Below are 18,146 nucleotides of genomic sequence, written 5' to 3' on the forward strand. Positions count from 1 at the left end.
ACCAAGTTTCCAAGGTTGTTTTAAGCATATTAGAGAAGCGCAGTTCTTCTGTCTTTTCATGTGATCCCACACTGACTGCATGATGCTGACTTCACTGCTCTGTGAGGGCTAGACCATCTGTTGCACCGCTCCCTATTACTCTTGTTAATAAAGGTCTTTATTAAGGACAGGGTGGTGTGTACGTTATCCTGTTACACAATAATTTTGAGACCAGCCACAAAGTTAGAAAATATAATTTCCTTATAATATTGTATTTGTTCCCACACGTCTATCATGAGATCCAAGCTGGCTGTCCGCTGCTCTTTGTCATTCCTGGCTGACTCATACATGCAGGCGTTCCTTGAAAATGTCAGAATGCGACTGAGGTGAAATGAGCTGCCCTTCTGCCTGCAGTAACCTGCAGAGTATAGATTTCCCGTCAGCTCGGTTCTTCTTTATCGTCTCCTGGTCTGCATCTCCTCCTTGGCAGGCTGACTTTGAACATCAGGAGGGAACTTTAAAGCAGGAGGATCAAATGTTCAGTCACAGAGCCGGTGAAACTGAGGAAGAGTAGGAAATGTTACAGACAAGACCAAAATGGAAACTCGGTGAAGGAAAAGCAAAGTAAAATGCTTTTATACTGCTGTTCTGAAGGTTGGCCCTTAAGTGTGAAGTCTGTCACAGACTTAGCCATTATTTTTCTCAGCTAAGGTTTTGGGCTTATTTATGCTTTCTGGACAGTAATTTTATCTCCTTTTGTTTCGTTGAAGCTGCATTGCAGTGACCTCGGAGGCAGCGATACTCCCTCTGTGTGCTGGGAAAGCAGGAACCTGATACATCTCCACCCATCTCGGCATCCACTCTGTCTGTCGGCCGCTCTCTCTCCATCACTCTCAGAGTAGCACTTAGTCTGTGTGCTGGAGAGAATTTGAGTGGATTATGAAAAAATATGTTTAATATTTGAACAGGACAGTTTTCTCTAAGCTGCTCTGTAATAGATACTCATAAGCTGTTTTTCTTTCTGCCTCCGCAGCCTGACGTCCTGTTGCTTGTTTTGTTTTTTTCTCTCCACAATCAGATTCCTAATACTCTTAAACATCGCCCGTTTACTAAAACCTCATTGGACATTTTCTCCCCATGTTTTTTTGCCCATGACGTGAAAGTATTTGAGGTTTAAAGCTCACAACTAATCAGAGTATCTTATACTTTGTGGATTAATCCTCTTAGAGATCCCTCTCCCTTCCTGCTGAGCTGTTGGTGCAGAGCAACAGATTAGTAGAACTGAGGAAGATATCACGATCGCTTCCTTAGACGGCTCTTTAGGAGACTGTCGAACTATTAAATCTCCCTTTTAAATTAAAAAAAAAAATCCTTTTACTACAGTTAATGTTACTTTTAAAGTTCGGATCTTATCTCTGGCTGTCATGATGTTTGCATTTCTGAGTTTTTATGTGAGGCTTTCTTAACCTCTGTACTCTGGGTATGTGTCTATGTAAAGCATGGTTAGGCGCAGTTCAAAAATAGCAAGACTCACTAAGAAAGGTATACCTCATAAAGCCGCTCAGGTGTCGCCCCCCACCCCACCCCTTTTGTTTTCGCCAGCCTCATTTTAATGAACGTTTTTGAGGATCTGCCAGCGTTGCTAGGAGATAAGAGAGGCTTGCATCAGCATGGCTGCTCATTTTTCCCTCTCACCTCCATTTACAGCCCCGCCCTCCTCTGCCTCACATCATCTCTTTCCTCCCCTGTCTGTCCCCAATCACCACTTCACACCCATCCCTCCCTCCCCCTCCCTCCCCCCCTGTCTGTCTGTGTTAGAGGTGGTGATGAGTGGGTGAGCAGCAGGGAGGGAGGAGGGCACACAGTGATGTAATGCAGGAGCAGCTGACAAATCCCAACAAGCGAGAGAGAGAAGAGGGGGGGAAATGAGACAGAGGGTTGGAGAGCGAGGTTAGGGGAGGAGAGGCGTCTCCAGTGTAGCAGGAAACGGCAGCAGGCTGGAGGCTCGTGGCAGAGGGATGTTCGAGTCCTAATCAGAGGCGAGAGCAGAAGAGAGGTGCTGACAGAGGGCGCCGGCAAATGGATTATGAGAGAAAAAGGACATAAAGGAGGACGATAGCAGGAGGAAGGGACGAACAGAAGGAGGGAGGGGGAGCCTGGGAATAAATCGCCGCGGCCATTTGCACCACTGCAGCTCCCCGGCCTGAGCCGCTGCCTGTCTGACTGTTCAGCTTCAGCTTTCCGCCTGTCTGTTCTGAACCCGCTGTCTGTGGATCTTTGCCTGTTTTATCAGCTTCCTGTTTGTGTGTGTGTGTGTGTGTTTGTTTCTGGGTGACCGTGTGTGTGTATGTCTTCTTCCCTTGCAAAAATGATGAGACAGACTCCTGCACCCCGGAAGGTACAGAACTCCATGTGATGCTCTTTTTCTGTTGGGTTTCTCGTGTTGATGTTATCATCCTTTTCGTTTTGTTGGCAGAGCTGTTGTAAAGGTCATGTGTCCTCATTTTGTTTAAGGTGGAATTGCCTTTTTTCCCATTTTTTTCCCCAGACCATTGATATTTAATATTCCCAGCATAAAAGTAAAGGTGTTTGCAGCTCAGCTGTGCTCTTTCTTTGACTTCAAAGTTTATTTTGCCCATGCTGTTGGTAGCTGTCCATGCTTCTACATGTGTTTGCAGTTGTTGAGTTGCCTTGTATCATATTTATTGTTTTATTTAGCCTCATCATACGGAAACTATGTCTTACTCAAGACTATACGTTGATTTCCATTACTGTTTGCAGATGTGGCAAACAGGCAGATGTGGATTGAGTACAGTTTGTTCTGGCACCTATAGCACAACATGTTGGTTTAAGAGGACTGACAGATCTTAGGTGGTACAGCTATAAGCTCGGGCGAGTTTCTGTTGGATGGTAGTGCTTTAATCCAATAAGGAACAATAACGAGCCAAAGCCCAGATAGAGATGGATATTGATTGAGTGTACTGAGGGCAGATAGTGGAAGATAATTGGATGCAACAGATCATTTTACATGAATATGGTAGAAAGTATACAAGTGTCTGGTCAGGCTTGGGTTAAGTGGTCACCTGACAAGTTTAAATGCTGAGCCAATCATGATAGACGTACTTTAATATGAAGTGACAGTCACAAGAAAAGATTAATATTGTTAACTGTAGACTTATTGTAGCAGTGCCTGAATGCTTCAGAATTTTCTGGTATCGTCAAAGATTGTTTCCTCTGTAATTTAACTCTAATTACAGTTAACAGAGACAATGGTTAATTGGTAAATTTGTAATATATTATAAATCTTTTCCATGTGCAAATCTAGACTTCAGTATTTTTATCTTTCTTCTTTTTTAAATTGGTACCACATTTTTCATTTACTTCCAGGATCTTTAAAGAAAATAATTTGAACTTTAGTATGTTGTAGAAAAACAGATTATGATTTTAATCTGCTGAATAGCGACTCAGTTTCATGTCGCTGGAAAATAATTAGGTCATGTAACCTGGGCCTAGAGATCAGTCTATGAACCCCTGATAACCTTCGGTTAGTTGGGGAAAAATGTATTTCTACCAGTCGAATGTTGGAGGTTTTTTGCTGTTAGTAGGTGAAGTTGGGTTACAGTGCTGTACCGAGCACCTCCTTGCAGACTTATGAAAGATGCCAGCTTGTCTGCATATACTCCCCAAATACTTGCTAAGCAGTAGTGAAACTGCAGAGTGTGACACAAACCATAAATGGAGACCACCAAAGTAAAAGTTTTAAAATGTGTTGCTTTCAGTCTCTTATTTTGGAGGCATTCCCAGTTTGCATAAGTTTTACTACTGGTCAGTGGTTAGATGGCAAGTGTTTGCAGACAAGTTGGTATCTTCCATGAAAACTGTAGTCGGCCATGGTAGTCTGCTACCAAAACCAATCACAAGGGCATTTGTGTTGCAGCAACTTTGCAACTGGTTTCAAAAACCACTCGCCAACCCACTGAGGAATACACATTCCTCACAGGGGGTTGTTGGCTAGTCTATAGGCCTGGGTGACTGAAGACTTGTGGACAAGTTACCAGGGAATCTATAGTTTGATTGCATTTGTCATTGTCATCCTCGAGGTAGGAAATCAAAAATAGTGAAACCCATGTGTGTTATACAGTGCAAAGTGTTTCTTTACAAGCTTAACTGCAAATCCTGTCATCCACCCTGCGGTGTAGCATGTCTGAAACACATGCTGTACCCGAATACTACTGTTACCTCAGCAGTATGAGTGTAGTTCGACATAGATGAAGCTAACTGAGATACAATGCGGTCATTGAGGTCACAGCGGCAGTACCAGTCAGTGTCTCTGTTGTTGCCAAGACTGTGGTCATATGGGTGGATGAGATGAGGCCCGGAGATCAGTTAAGACAATAAAGATCATTAGAGAAACAGAGCAGAGATCTGTGTAGATGTTATTATGATAGATGATAGTAATATAAGTAGAGGAGGCGTCTTGTCAAGAAGAATACATTAACAGGGTTTCAACTGTGAGTGAGGCAGCAAATATTCAACGATGTCCTAAAGTCATATCAGCTTCATCCACTCATTCTTACTTTTTATTTTTTTTGTAATCTTTCTTTACTATGACTTTGCCTTGAATCACTAACCCTGGTTGTTTGTTTCCTTCCCTTCCCTCCTCTCCTCCTGCTGCCCTTTGACCTTTACCTGCTTCCTCTCCTCTTCTTCAGACCACGGCCAGAAGGCCAAAGGTGAGCCCAGTCTTCAACATCATCAGGGTTTCTACCTTTTGTCAGCCTGCGTTATTTGAACATGTGATTATTATTTTCACTTCATGAGGCAGATCAGATTTATGCACATAACTCGTAACACGAATCATATTTTTGTTCAAAAGCATAAAAGATAATCCACTTTAATCAGATTTGACACTTTTTAATACATTTTATTAAGACTAACTTATGTCAACAGTACATTTATTCATCTAAAGTTTGCTTTATTTCTTATTGCTTTCCATCTGCTGCACACCTTTTTTCATATATTTTCAGAATATTTTCAGCACTTCTCATTTAGTATTACATCTGTATTTTTCTTTCTCTATTTTAAGGTCACTATTGAGGTCTACTGAAGAAGGGCCCAGTTGTATATTTTTGGGGGGAAATGTACAACAGCTAATAAACAACTCAGTCAATTTTTCCAATTTTTAGATAAACTGAAATTCTCCTTTTCAGGTCAGAAGCTAACAAAACAATGAGCATGAATAATCAAATATCTGTTAATATATAGACGTTCAGGTCTCAGTTAGTAGAATAAAAAATGTAATGATAAATAATTTAACAATTATTTTGATGTAGGTGATTTTATAGAGAAGCTAAATCCAGCCCCAAAGTTGAGTTAAATTAAGAGCACAGTGCAAAAGTGATGAACAAGCCCCAATTTCTTTATATTTTGCTTGGAAATGGAGAAAGAGGTGCAGTGATTAATTAAATCGTGCGCAAACATGAAAGAAAATGCAGCATCTATAGCAGAGTTTGTACAATTTTAAAGACCGTGTTGTTATGACCATGTTTTATTCTTCAAGATATTTATTTTATTGAGCTATACTATTTTTTTATGTGGCAGTCTGTTAGTAACAGTGTGCTTAATGGTACAGTTTAAAAGTTGTCCTGTTTAATCGGGCTCCTTGGAAAGAAAATATAAAGAAATGAGGGGAGACTTTTCCACAGTACTGTAACTCAGTCAGATGCAGCTGTTAACACTTCTCATGGTGCTTGTAGACATCACATCCTGAATCACAGCTGTCAAGCTAAAAAAAACTACAATAATTAAATGCAGTCAGATTGCAGAGGGACACCTTTTTTGGCCTCATCTACACAAGTGATTTACTCTTAGCTGCTTTTTGCAAAGTGTTTCTCTCTTTTTAATTTTTTTTTTTTAAATTCTTGTTGTTGATTGGACTATTTTCTCGATTCCTTCAGCAGCCCAGCCGACCTGCAGGAGGGAAGGGGGCCGCGTCTGGCTCGGCTTCAGCCTCTGCTGGGGAGATGAGCAGCAGCGAGCCCAGCACGCCGGCACAGACCCCCCTGGCTGCTCCGGTCATCCCCACCCTCCACTCCCCTGGAAACCCTCCAGCTCCCATCCCCAGCAAGGTCAGTGTGTGTCTGGATCAGAAGTTCTATTAACCCTGCGTTGGACAGATCTGATGTGTTTTACTGTTTATCTATATATTTTTCTTTTCTTTGAATGCTTATTGACCCCTTATGGGCGACCGTGGCTCAGGGGGTTGGGGTGCGCATCTGTAACCGGAAGGTCGCCGGTTCGATCCCCGGGCTCTCTGTCCTGGTCGTTGTGTCCTTGGGCAAGACACTTTACCCTACCGCAGGGGTGGGTAATTCCAGGCCCCGAGGGCCGGTGTCCCTGCAGGTTTTACATGTGTCCTTGAACCAACACAGCTGATTTAAATGGCTAAATTAGCTCCTCAACATGTCCTGATGTTCTCCAGAGGCCTGGTAATGAACTAATCATGTGATTCAGGTGTGTTGACCCAAGGTGAGATCTAAAACCTGCAGGGACACCGGCCCTCGGGGCCTGGAATTGCCCACTCCTGCCCTACCGCCTACTGGTGTTGGCCAGAGGGGCTGATGGTGCGATATGGCAGCCTCGCTTCTGTCAGTCTGCCCCAGGGCAGCTGTGGCTACAACTGTAGCTTGCCTCCACCAGTGTGTGAATGTGAGAGTGAATGAATAGCATTGTAAAGCGCTTTGAGTGCCTTGAAAAGCGCTATATAAATCCAATCCATTATTATTATTATTATTATTATGAAGGAAGCTTCTGTGGCAGCACTTAGTCCACAACAAGCATTTATGTTAATGAGCAAAGCCTGCTTAAAAAGGCACTACCCATAGTTACATTAATTCATTCATACATTTTGTTTAACAGGATTTAATGTACCACCACAGTCAGTGGACTCTGAGTATAACCCACACAAGCACAGCGAAGGAGTAAAATCAGATGTGACAACTTTGTCAGTATCTCTCCTCTAAATTTAAGTGTATTTTTTGACTCAGCTGTCACTTTGTGTTGACATCATCCAGCAGAGTCAGAACGAGAGCCGAAGGCCTGAAACGCTTTTTAGGCAACGTGACAGAATTTACCTTTGTTTTTGTGAATTATCTGCCTGCTGATAACAAATCAACGCCAAGATCTTCGTTTGTGTGTCTCGTTTTCTTTTGCATATTAAGTTGTATTTAAACATCAGAGATTATCACATTAACCTTTTGTAAAAATCGCCTTCTGTGTGTGTGTGTTTTTTTTTTTTTATAATGAAATGTTAAAGTCGGAATAATCAGTCTAATTGGTATTTTGTCCCCTCAGGAAGATGTCACTATGGAAACACAGGTGCAGCGAGGTGGTGTGATGTGATGTTTCTGCACTTGAAGTATTGAAGTGTTGTTCTGCTCTCACTAACGTTTTAATCAGCTGAGGTGTGACTCCCTTTTTTAACCTGTGTGTGTGCAGTGATTGTCTCTGCTGCACGTTTATCACAGGATTCAGAGAGTGTTTAGAGGAGTGTGATTATCTGCAAGTGCACACTGGATGTGTGATACAGCATGTGTGTGTGTGTGTGTGCGTGTGTTTTCTCTCCACAGGTGAATTTTCTGCAGGTTTAATATTTAATGCGTAAGTGCTTCTAACACAAGGCTTTAAACCTGATCCACTGCTTTCGGTCTTCACTCTGAAGAATCATTAAAGAGAAATGATTCATAAAAAGAAAAGAAAATGGAGCAAGTTTGAATCCTCCTTTTGTGTTTTAGAAAGTTTCCTCTAATATGTGTTTATTTAAATCTCACTTTTCCCCTTCATCTTGTCCATATAACTGTTACCCAGGAAGAGGAGGCGCTGCGTAATCAAGTGAAGGACCTGGAGGAGAAGCTGGAGACCCTGAAGATGAAGCGCACGGAAGACAAAGCAAAACTGAAGGAGCTGGAGAAGCACAAGATCCAGCTGGAGCAGCTGCAGGAGTGGAAGACCAAGATGCAAGAACAGCAGGCCGAGCTGCAGAAGCAACTCAAGGAGGCCAAGAGGGTAAGGAGCCACAGATGGAGGAGGAGGGAGGGGATGCAGTGTAGATGCTCAGACTCAGCTGAAAAAGTGTTAAAAAGCAGCAGTTGACTGCTAACAAAAACTAGCCAGCAATTGCGTTCCTTCATTAGCTTCCAAATGAACTACAATTCATTTAAAAATCTTATTAAGTCTGTAGGTTTTGAATTTTTGGGCCTAAACTCATCTCAACCTTTATTGCAGATTATTTTGGGTATTTTGGTGAAGTGTTCACAGTGTGTTTGATTAACAGCACCTGGCTGCCACACACCTTCTTACTTTCTGTAAAATTATTATTAAAGGATCTGATTTTTTTAGAGGTTAAAGAGAAGCAACAAAAACAAATGTGTTTGCAAATATCTAAATATAACAAATATAGTTTATAACTGGCTTTTAATAAGGGGGAAAAGTATACGATTTGCATGCAGTTTAAATAACATGCAGTTATGTAATACTTTGTTGAAACTAAGCTTTTCTGTGTGTAGGAGGCTAAAGAAGCTCTGGAGGCAAAGGAGCGTTATATGGAGGAAATGTCGGACACAGCGGACGCCATCGAGATGGCGACGCTGGATAAGGAGATGGCTGAGGAGAGAGCAGAGTCTCTGCAGCTGGAGGTGGATTCCCTCAAGGAGAAAGTGGATGAGCTCACCATGGACCTGGAGATCCTCAAGCATGAGATTGAGGAGAAAGGTACTGTCGAGCTGATGTTATCATTGCAGATGTTGTATCCAGGCCTCATTTCTGTCTATCAATACCAATACTGAAGTTTGAGTCTGGGTTTTAAAGTATGTAAAATGAACATCAATTTAGAGTAAAATGAAAAGTTTGCAAGCTTTAATGACAAGCTTTTCTTTTTTGTTTTGTTTTTGGGTTTCTGTCAGGCTCAGATGGTGCCGCCTCCAGTTACCATGTGAAACAGCTGGAGGAGCAGAACAGCAGGTTGAAGGAAGCTCTGGTCAGGTAGGTCCGCTGATGTCTTCATGAAAGCCACAATTATACTGAACTGAACTTTAATTCAGAACTTTACAAGCTCCAAAACACTGATGCGTGTTTTTGTGTCCAGGATGCGTGACCTGTCTGCGTCAGAGAAGCAGGAACACGTGAAGTTGCAGAAGCAGATGGAGAAGAAGAACGTGGAACTTGACTGTTTGAGAAGCCAGAAGGAGAAACTGCAGGAAGAGATGAAAGCGGCAGAAAAAACCATCGATGAGCTGAAAGAGCAGGTCAGTGGACCTTAAGACTGAGCTGCATTTTTTCTGACTTGTCACACTGTAGAGGAAGTGAAAGGTAGCTCCCCCCAGGCCTGTGATCTTTTAATTCGTGGGATGAATAACAGCAGAAAAACAACATGTGCTCTGTTTCAGGTGGATGCAGCCTTAGGCGCAGAGGAGATGGTGGAGACTCTGACAGAGAGGAACTTGGACCTGGAGGAGAAAGTCAGGGAGCTGAGAGAGACAGTCACAGATCTGGTGAGTGACAATCGCCCAGAACAAACATGGCGATAAACTGTGCAGGTTAAAAAAAAATCCCAAAGTGATTTTCAGTCCATAAATACTCTGATTTATTTCTCACTATCTCGTTTTACTGCTCAGACTGGCCTACCTGCATACATTTATAGTAATAAGGTCTGAGAAAATTGAAGTACTGCTGTTTGCTGACTCATTTCATTAATAATATGGGGCCAGGGTCATTAATATGCATTTGGAGCCCTCTGGTGTTTGTCATTACTGCAGCTTTTGTTGGATTAAAGTGCTCCTTTGGTTGCACTGACCTGGAACAATGATCATATGATCCTACACAAGAAACTCATCTGTCTTGTACCTGTCATTAAAGAATGACAAAAGTGTCTGAAAGTATTTCAGCTTATTGCACAATCATTGAAATATACAAGAAAATAGATTCCAGTTTAAAGAAACTTTAACGTACGTTGTTTTTTCCAAGAATAAACGAAACATGAGTTTATACAAGCTGCAAAATCTCATAATTGTCCCACAAAAATCAGTTGATCTAGAAAAACAGAGACAGATTTCAAAAATCAAATTCAAAAAAAGGAGGTGGCACTGATTGTTTGTGATCGTCTCCTTTGTGCAGGAAGCTATAAATGAGATGAACGACGAGCTGCAGGAGAACGCCAGAGAGACGGAGCTGGAGCTGAGGGAGATGCTGGATCTGGGAGCAGCGAGAGTCCGAGAGGCAGAGAAAAGAGTTGAAGCCGCACAGGAGACCGTAGCCGATTACCAGCAGACCATCAAGAAGTACCGCGAGCTCACAGCTCACCTACAAGTAAGCATGTAGAGGAAATATGTAAAACGTGTTTTCACATCTAACCTGTTAATCACGTGTTGGTGTCCTACAGTCAGTCAGTCACGATTGTTCTCATGTGTTTGCTGCAGGAGGTGAACAGAGAGCTGACCAGCCAGCAGGAAGCCTCAGCAGAGCTGCAGCAGCAGCCGCCAGCAGAGATGTTTGATTTCAAGATTAAATTTGCAGAGACGAAGGCCTACGCCAAGGTCAGAAACAATCACAGGGTTTTGGTCTGAATAATAAGTAGCTCTCATCCTCTTTTCACATGGCTTTAGGTTGCCTTTGTGTTTAGAGGTTTTAAATCAAAACTTCTGATTTTAACTTTGGAGCTAAACAAAACTTCTAATGTCTGTGTATGTTTTAGGCTATTGAGATGGAGCTGAGGAAGATGGAGGTGGGTCAGGCCAACAGACACGTTTCTCTTCTGACCTCCTTCATGCCAGAGTCCTTCCTCCGTCACGGTGGAGACCACGACTGCATCCTGGTGTTGCTGCTCATCCCCAGACTCATCTGCAAGGTAAAAGCCACTGCATCTTTTCGAAACAGGAAGAAGAGACTTGCTCTTCGTGAGGTTTAAACATGTTTTTGTACCTGTTTATATGTCTTTTAGGCCGAGCTGATCAGCAAACAGGCACAGGAGAAATTTGACCTGAATGAAAACTGCGTGGAGCGAGCTGGCTTGAAGGGAGCTTTGGGTGAGCAGCTGAGCTTCGCGGGTGGTCTCGTCTACTCGCTCAGTCTGCTGCAGGCCACGCTGCACAAATACGAGCAGTAAGTTTCACCACAGACTCTAAACTAAAGATAAACACCTGATAGAATAGTTGTTAAAGTTGTAACTGTATTTTCAGTGTTAATGTCCTGGCTGTGCCTGACGCTGTTTCACTGATTCTGAATAAAGAATCTTTTCAGGGGTTGCTTATCATTAGAGTAACTCCTCCATACGCTCTTCTTGTGCTTGTCAGAGCTCTGTCTCAGTGCAGCGTGGAGGTCTATAAGAAGATCGGCTCTCTGTACCCAGAGATGAGCGTCCATGAGCGATCTCTGGACTTCCTTATTGACCTGCTGCACAAAGACCAGCTGGATGAGACGGTCAATGTGGAGCCGCTCACCAAGGCCATTAAATATTATCAGGTACACACAAACAAACTTAATGCATGATTACTGCAGTTTAATATAACTGTGTTTTATTAAAACATGAAGTATTTAATGTCTAATATTCTGCCTTATTTTCATTGTTATAGTATATTTTTCTGTATTGTATTACAAAATTCATTTGCATTATGATGAAAACATGCAATTTAGTCTCCTACTGCTTGTTTAATGATATTTGTCCTTTTTCAGCACCTGTACAGCATCCACCTGGCAGATCAGAATGAGGACTGCACCATGCAGCTCGCTGATCACATCAGAGTGAGTATCGACATCACCTGCAGTCTCCGAGGAATCTGTAGGAAGCTTATAAACCACATCGGCCCTCAATCCAGCTTTGTTTCAATCTTTTTTCATGTATTTTTATTAAGATGCTTCTGTTTCTGCTGCTTAAAGAAAATAGACTTCACTGGTTACTCGTGGCTTATGTTCATGTGCAGTTTACCCAGAGTGCCTTGGACTGCATGGCTGTGGAGGTGGGTCGTCTGCGGGCATTCCTGCACGCGGGTCAGGAGAAAGCCGACCTCGCCGTGCTGCTGAAGGATCTGGAGACATCCTGTAGTGACATCAGGCAGTTCTGCAAGAAGATCCGTCGCAGAATGCCTGGAACTGACGCGCCCGGCATCCCAGCGGCACTTTGCTTCGGACAGCAGGTAACCATAGTGACCAAACCATCAAGTTAAAAAAACAAACAAACAACAAAAACTCCAGATCTATGGTGAAAGTCACAGTAAAATTTTTTTTTTTTTAAATTTTGTTTTTCATTTCATGTTCGTTTTCTTCGTATCTTACCTTTTTACCCAACAGGTGTCAGACACACTGTCAGACTGCAGGAAACACCTGACCTGGGTGGTGGCAGTCCTGCAAGAAGTTGCAGCAGCCGGAGCTCAGATGATGTCACCTCTCGGTGAACAGGAGGGGCTGTCGGCCGTCAAACTGGAGGACGTGGCGTTCAAAGCTGGAGAACAAGTAGGTACATTAATACTTAATTGACAAAGGCCAAGTGACCTGACTAAGACATATGTGCAGGACACTGCTTAGAGTAAATTAGTCATTTGTAATTCAGAATTGTAGCTGACAACAAAAAGTAATATTGATTTAGGTGCAAAAATTCTATTATAGCAGAATATTTCAATTAAATAAATTAAAAACAATGCAGTGACACAGTGACAACAGTTTCCATAAGTCATCTTGCTGTAGGAATTATTGGAAATTTTGTGAGCCAGCAATTTTTTGAATGAACTCAATGTGAGCTGAGAAAGTGTTTATGTAACGGAAACTATTATAAAAGTCTCACCTGCTGATCGAAGGAGTTCATGCACTTTGATTTTTGTTGTGTGTCTGAGCATGTTTATGGACAACTGTTTTGACAGCCTCCTGGACAATCATACTTTCGTTTTCAGATCTATGGATCCCAGGGTGCCAACCCCTACGAGTATCTGCGACAGTCCTGTAGCATCGTCATAGCAACCATGAACAAGATGGCGACTGCTATGCAGGAAGGAGAGTATGACTCAGAGAAGCCTCAAAACAAGGTAATTAGCTCAGTGTGGGGCCACTGTGAAGGTGTGTCGGTATTTTAGTTCTGGCTTTGTGAACCCAGAATATTATTTTCATATTACTCCGTTTTTCTTCCAGAACCCTCCGCCAGTAGATGTGCGAGCGGCAGCTCTTCGAGCAGAAATCACAGATGCAGAAGGACTCGGCTTGAAGCTGGAGGACAGAGAGACGGTCATCAAGGAGCTGAAGAAGTCTCTCAAGATCAAGGTAGAGAGAAGCAGCAAGTTCACTGTGAATAAAAACATTAAAAACACAGAACTGCCGAAGCTTTTGTCAGGTCAGAGTTTATGCAGCTGAAATGATAGATGGTTTACAATTCATCTGTATCTGGAGTTTATTGTGTAATTATGTTTTCTGAACTGGTTTTAAATCAACGTTCACATCTGTACACACTGAAGGAATCTGCTCCAAAATATCTGAAGAAAAGTAACAAATTCTGCAGAGGCACAGTGTTTTGATTTAGGGGGGTATGTGTGCTTTTTCAGGGAGAAGAGCTGAGCGAGGCGAACGTGCGTCTCAGCCTGCTAGAAAAGAAGCTGGACAGTTCATCCAAAGATGCAGACGAACGTGTTGAGAAGATCCAGACTCGACTGGATGAAGCCCAGACTCTGCTGAAGAAGAAGGAGAAGTAAGAAGAAGAACACGTCTGTAGATTACTGAGGAGATCTACAGTTGTGTGATGTTGTCCTCTCCTCTGCAGAGAGTTCGAGGAGACGATGGACGCTCTGCAGGCCGACATCGATCAGCTTGAGGCAGAGAAGGCCGAACTGAAGCAGAGAATCAACAGCCAATCAAAGATGACCATCGATGGGCTGAGAGGAACCGGGCCGTCAGGAATCGCTTCCATTGTCACAGGAATGGCCGGAGGTGAGTGAAGCAGCTGCATAACATGCTCTTAGTTTGGTGGTTCTCTGGTAATAGATAAATTCCCACTTTAACTAACCTACCTGATAATCACACTGCAGGATTGATGCTGAATTTTGTGGTTATTTATCATCATTTTAACTCCAGTTTAATACTTTTCCTCAACAACCAATGATTCTTCTTTCTCTCCGTATAACTCTTCTTTAATTCCTCTTATTTTCACCTACTCATTCTTCAGAGGAACAAAAAGGTATCTACTTGCTTCTATTGGCATCTGATGTGATGATGCATGCTATTTATTTTATTTTATTTTTTTACCTTTAGTGGTTCACTCGCATGATTTGAGAGGAGTTAAACATGACATGCATGTGTCTGCAGGTCTGGAAATTCCAAGGTGTCAGAAAAAAAACCCATTGACTACAAATAATCATACCACAAACAGCATCAGAATGGGTACTGAGAAAAATGTACCCATATTGTTTGTGTTCTACTCAGTATCTAAAAGTCTTAGTAAACCTTTTAGGAACTCATTTTTGTGTATATGCATTGTTTTGGCATACACACCATTTCCCTCCCATGTTTTTAAGGACATCTGCTTATTATTTATGCATATGTTTGTATGCAAGTCAGCCAGAATGCACAGGAATGGCATCTGCCAAATAAATGCAGTGGAATAAAAAGTCAAATGTATTTTTGCTACCACTGCCGTGCACCTCTAGCATGCAAGAGGATTATTTACTTTTTCATCCGAACTCAATGTTAAAGACGAGAGTGCAAAGCTGTGGTCAGAGGGTCAAATGAATGTGAAAATACTGCCAACATTCAGGTTTAAATGAAGCTTTGGCTCCACTCAAATACTCATAAGGCGTTCCTGTTATCGTTCACAGCGAACATGATGTCAGGTGTCGGCTCTGGATCGGGCGTTCAAGTGATCGACTCACCTCTGCTGACTCAGCAGATCGAAGCTCAGAGGCTCTGCATCAAACACCTGAAGAACGAGAACAACAGGCTGAAGGTAATGAATGCCTCTCCACCACCTCAGCATGCGACGGATGCAACAGTGAAGTCACACTTTAGAGGTGAAAGAACCTGCAGAGGTTACACAAATAACTGAAGAGTGAAATTATTCCTTCATTAAACACAACAAATATGGTAAAAAAAACAAAAAAAAAACTTGTAGATTTTCAAATCTGATTTTACCTCGACTTCCACATGGTTTTAGGCTTTTTGGGTTAAGATCACCACACCTAAAATTAGATGGATTATTTTTATTCACCATCAACATGTGTTCTCCAACAGGCGGAGAAGATGCGTGCTCAGCTCGCCTCTCTGCCTCCTCTCAATGTGACCAAGCTTCCCTCCAAAGACGGACGTCCTGAAGTGCTCTCCAGCGCCCTCTACCGTAAGACCGATCAGCTCCTGGAGACACTGCTGCAAATGAGTGCCAACGTCAAGGTGGTGGACATCACTGGAAAATCTCCTGGTATGTGACATTTCTTCCTCAAGGAAAGGAATTCATAAATATTTGTCAAAAGCAGCACAGTAGCTGAGTGAAGAATTAATGTGCAAAGAAAACTAAAATGTTGTTTTACCTGATATCTCACCACCAAGAGTAATTATTTTGATTAAACTGGCATTTTCCCATTTCTGTAGGCTAAAGCAGGTTAGGTAGCAGGAAGTCTTCATAATATTTGCCTTGTATTGTTTGTGTTGTCTGCTAAATCTATAGAATCCTGGATGATCTTAACTTAATTACACCAGAAATCATGTGCAAATATTTAGAACTGATTGTTGGGCACTGATTTCAGAGATTTTCTCATATTGTTTTTGCCCTGCAGTGACCCCTGGTGCTCAGCTCCTGGAACAGACAGCTAGACTGCAGTCCCTGAATGACACTCTGGACAGACTGAAGGTGCAAACAAAACACAAAGCTGTGAAGCACAGAGAGAATAAGCTGATAAAAATGCACAAAAGTTACATTAAAACATTACTGTTCAAGCTGATGCTGCACTTGAAGTACTCACCTTAGTCTTCATCTCTTCTGCTTCTGTCAGGACGAGGTAGCAGAACACGTCGTCAACCTGCAGCCCGGAGCTCGAGTCTCATCTGATTTCGCCACGTTCCCTTCGACCTCATTTGTTAAGGTAAATCTGCTGGTCCATGCACTCTGATAAAGCTCGGTTTTGACTTGGAGGTGGATGAATGAAAGCTTTTGGCTGTCTCACAGTAGCAATAGGGTACAAATACTTCTGAATTTAAAGTTCTAAAGCCAACTGCTTTTCTGTGTTTAGGTGAAGGAGGAGAAGCAGGGTGACACGGTGCTGGTGGGAAGGGTCATGGTGCCGTGTCCCCGCGGTCAGGAGCAGGTCCACCGCCTCGTCTTGTCACAGTCGGAGCTCCGGCGAGTTCACAGTCTGCTGCAGACCTAAACATCACATGCCCCGCCTTCCCGCCTGCCGCACCAAAACACTCCACCACCATCAGCTTTTTCTCCAGGGTCAAACAAGTCAAACCAGGAGGCTTTTTAGGTTATTAGCTGTGAGATTGATGCCAGAGCTGCAGGTTGCAAAGTGCACAGGTGAAGGCTAAAACATAGAAATATACAAGTCTAAATTGAGTCTGAATTTGTTAGTCGACTGACAAGCAGCTTATTGGCAACTATGTTAGTCACTGTCACATTAAGTTTTGAAGACTGAGAAGTCTTACCGAGATTTTTAGCTTTTTTAAATGTCGAGTGTTTTCATGTGTTATTTGAATTTTAGTGGAATCTACACTGATGGCTTGAAAAACATTTCTTGTAATTATTCCTATTTTAAGACATTTTAAAAGAACTGAGAAAAAAACTGGGGAGATTAACTATTAGTGATTACTTTCAGTCCAGGTCAGAGGCTAAAGAGAAGGACTGTTTTATTTTTTTCACACAGCCAAAATCAGACTGCACATCTTTGCACATGTGACTCGTTTCAGGCAACTCTGCCTTTGACTGAGGCCTTGCTGGCTGTAAATTGGAACCTGGATGATGAGATCGTGATTCCATCCTTGTATTTTACGTCTAGATTTTGTTTTATGGCCAGAAAAACGGAGAGATACAAGCAACAATGCTCGTGCATGCTGCCCAGATTCACCAAATCTATGTAATAGAAAATGAGCCAGCCTCCTCCTGCACCCTGGTGTGGAGCATGCTCAGTGTGGTTTATATTTGGCCAGAACATTGGATGTCGTTTCATATTTCCTGTTTGCAGTTATTGCCTAACGAGATGTGAAGAATCATGAACCTGTGCTGTAAACTTTCATCAGGTGTCACTGACGTGCTCCGTTTTAAGAACATCGCTGTTAAAGGAAAGGAGCACTGACATGATGGATTTGCCAGTTTAAGTGAGCGGGCATTGACACGTTTTTTTTGCACATTTAATTTAAATACTGAGCCTTCTGAAGTTAAATACAAACTGAGGGTTTTAGTGTTTACCTCTGTGGTTTCATTAACCTTTGGCTGCACAGAACAAAAACATTAAGCTCAGTGGATTTCCTGAAATTCTTCTGCAGATTTACACACAGTCTGGCTGCACTTTAGTCAGAGCATTACCTGGTTTAAATTATTTCACATATACTACACTTTTGGTGTAACCTGTAACTGTGTACTTTATTGGCTTGGTATAAATGACACACTGGTTGCACTGGTGATATTCGACTGCATTGCCTGTGTTCTGCCGAGCTTCCCGTTGCTGTAGATTTTGTAAACTTTGTCCGAGCCTTAAACCTGCAGAGAGCCTTTTGGTAAAGATCAGTCACCTGCCTTATTTTAGATTTGTTTCAACCAAACATTGTTTAAGCAAAGCGACATCTTTGCCAAAGAGTCTTTGTTTTTCTTCACATCTGCCATGTTTGATTTTCAAGAAGCTTTTAATTTATTATTAATTTGTCTAATAGACTGTTTTGTTTACACAGTGCCGTCATAACTTGAAGTTTTATTTATTAATGGGAATCTAAGTAACTGTAGTTAAAGAGGGAAATGCCGACATCTCTTATTTATTGGTTGTAATATTTATCTGTGCTCTCAGTGAGCAGCTGATGTACTGAAACTGCAGCTTGTCTTACCTTTTTCCTTGTGTGGCTTCCTGCTCATGCACAACCAATAACTGATCAATAAAGACATTAAAACAAGCATCTCACCGTCTTGAATCTACTGTGGGTTAAGCAAAAACAATAATTTA

General features: G+C 42.2%; 1 protein-coding gene across 6 annotated transcripts in view; it reads left to right on the forward strand.

Annotated features, from left to right (window-relative positions):
* The window catches only part of LOC134646243 (dynactin subunit 1-like), a 36,876-nt gene extending 18,777 nt beyond the window's left edge, over window positions 1-18,099 (forward strand). For 4 of the 6 annotated variants that reach the window (XM_063500059.1, XM_063500056.1, XM_063500057.1 and 1 more), the window contains 25 exons: window positions 2,360-2,377; window positions 4,692-4,712; window positions 5,937-6,107; window positions 7,846-8,043; window positions 8,544-8,748; window positions 8,940-9,018; window positions 9,122-9,281; window positions 9,423-9,527; window positions 10,150-10,341; window positions 10,452-10,568; window positions 10,727-10,879; window positions 10,973-11,133; window positions 11,325-11,493; window positions 11,704-11,772; window positions 11,952-12,164; window positions 12,319-12,480; window positions 12,915-13,046; window positions 13,150-13,278; window positions 13,557-13,699; window positions 13,772-13,938; window positions 14,823-14,950; window positions 15,235-15,418; window positions 15,774-15,847; window positions 15,990-16,079; window positions 16,227-18,099. In XM_063500059.1, coding sequence (XP_063356129.1) covers window positions 2,360-2,377; window positions 4,692-4,712; window positions 5,937-6,107; window positions 7,846-8,043; window positions 8,544-8,748; window positions 8,940-9,018; window positions 9,122-9,281; window positions 9,423-9,527; window positions 10,150-10,341; window positions 10,452-10,568; window positions 10,727-10,879; window positions 10,973-11,133; window positions 11,325-11,493; window positions 11,704-11,772; window positions 11,952-12,164; window positions 12,319-12,480; window positions 12,915-13,046; window positions 13,150-13,278; window positions 13,557-13,699; window positions 13,772-13,938; window positions 14,823-14,950; window positions 15,235-15,418; window positions 15,774-15,847; window positions 15,990-16,079; window positions 16,227-16,364 — 3,378 coding nt within the window. In that variant the 3' untranslated portion in view covers window positions 16,365-18,099. The remainder of the gene's footprint in view (window positions 1-2,359; window positions 2,378-4,691; window positions 4,713-5,936; window positions 6,108-7,845; window positions 8,044-8,543; window positions 8,749-8,939; window positions 9,019-9,121; window positions 9,282-9,422; window positions 9,528-10,149; window positions 10,342-10,451; window positions 10,569-10,726; window positions 10,880-10,972; window positions 11,134-11,324; window positions 11,494-11,703; window positions 11,773-11,951; window positions 12,165-12,318; window positions 12,481-12,914; window positions 13,047-13,149; window positions 13,279-13,556; window positions 13,700-13,771; window positions 13,939-14,822; window positions 14,951-15,234; window positions 15,419-15,773; window positions 15,848-15,989; window positions 16,080-16,226) is intronic. The other 2 variants (XM_063500060.1, XM_063500062.1) reach the window with 2 other exon arrangements.
* Window positions 18,100-18,146: the final 47 nt, after the last annotated feature.

Source organism: Pelmatolapia mariae, linkage group LG16_19 (assembly GCF_036321145.2).
Source record: "Pelmatolapia mariae isolate MD_Pm_ZW linkage group LG16_19, Pm_UMD_F_2, whole genome shotgun sequence".
In the NCBI taxonomy this organism is placed as follows: Eukaryota; Metazoa; Chordata; class Actinopteri; order Cichliformes; family Cichlidae; genus Pelmatolapia; species Pelmatolapia mariae.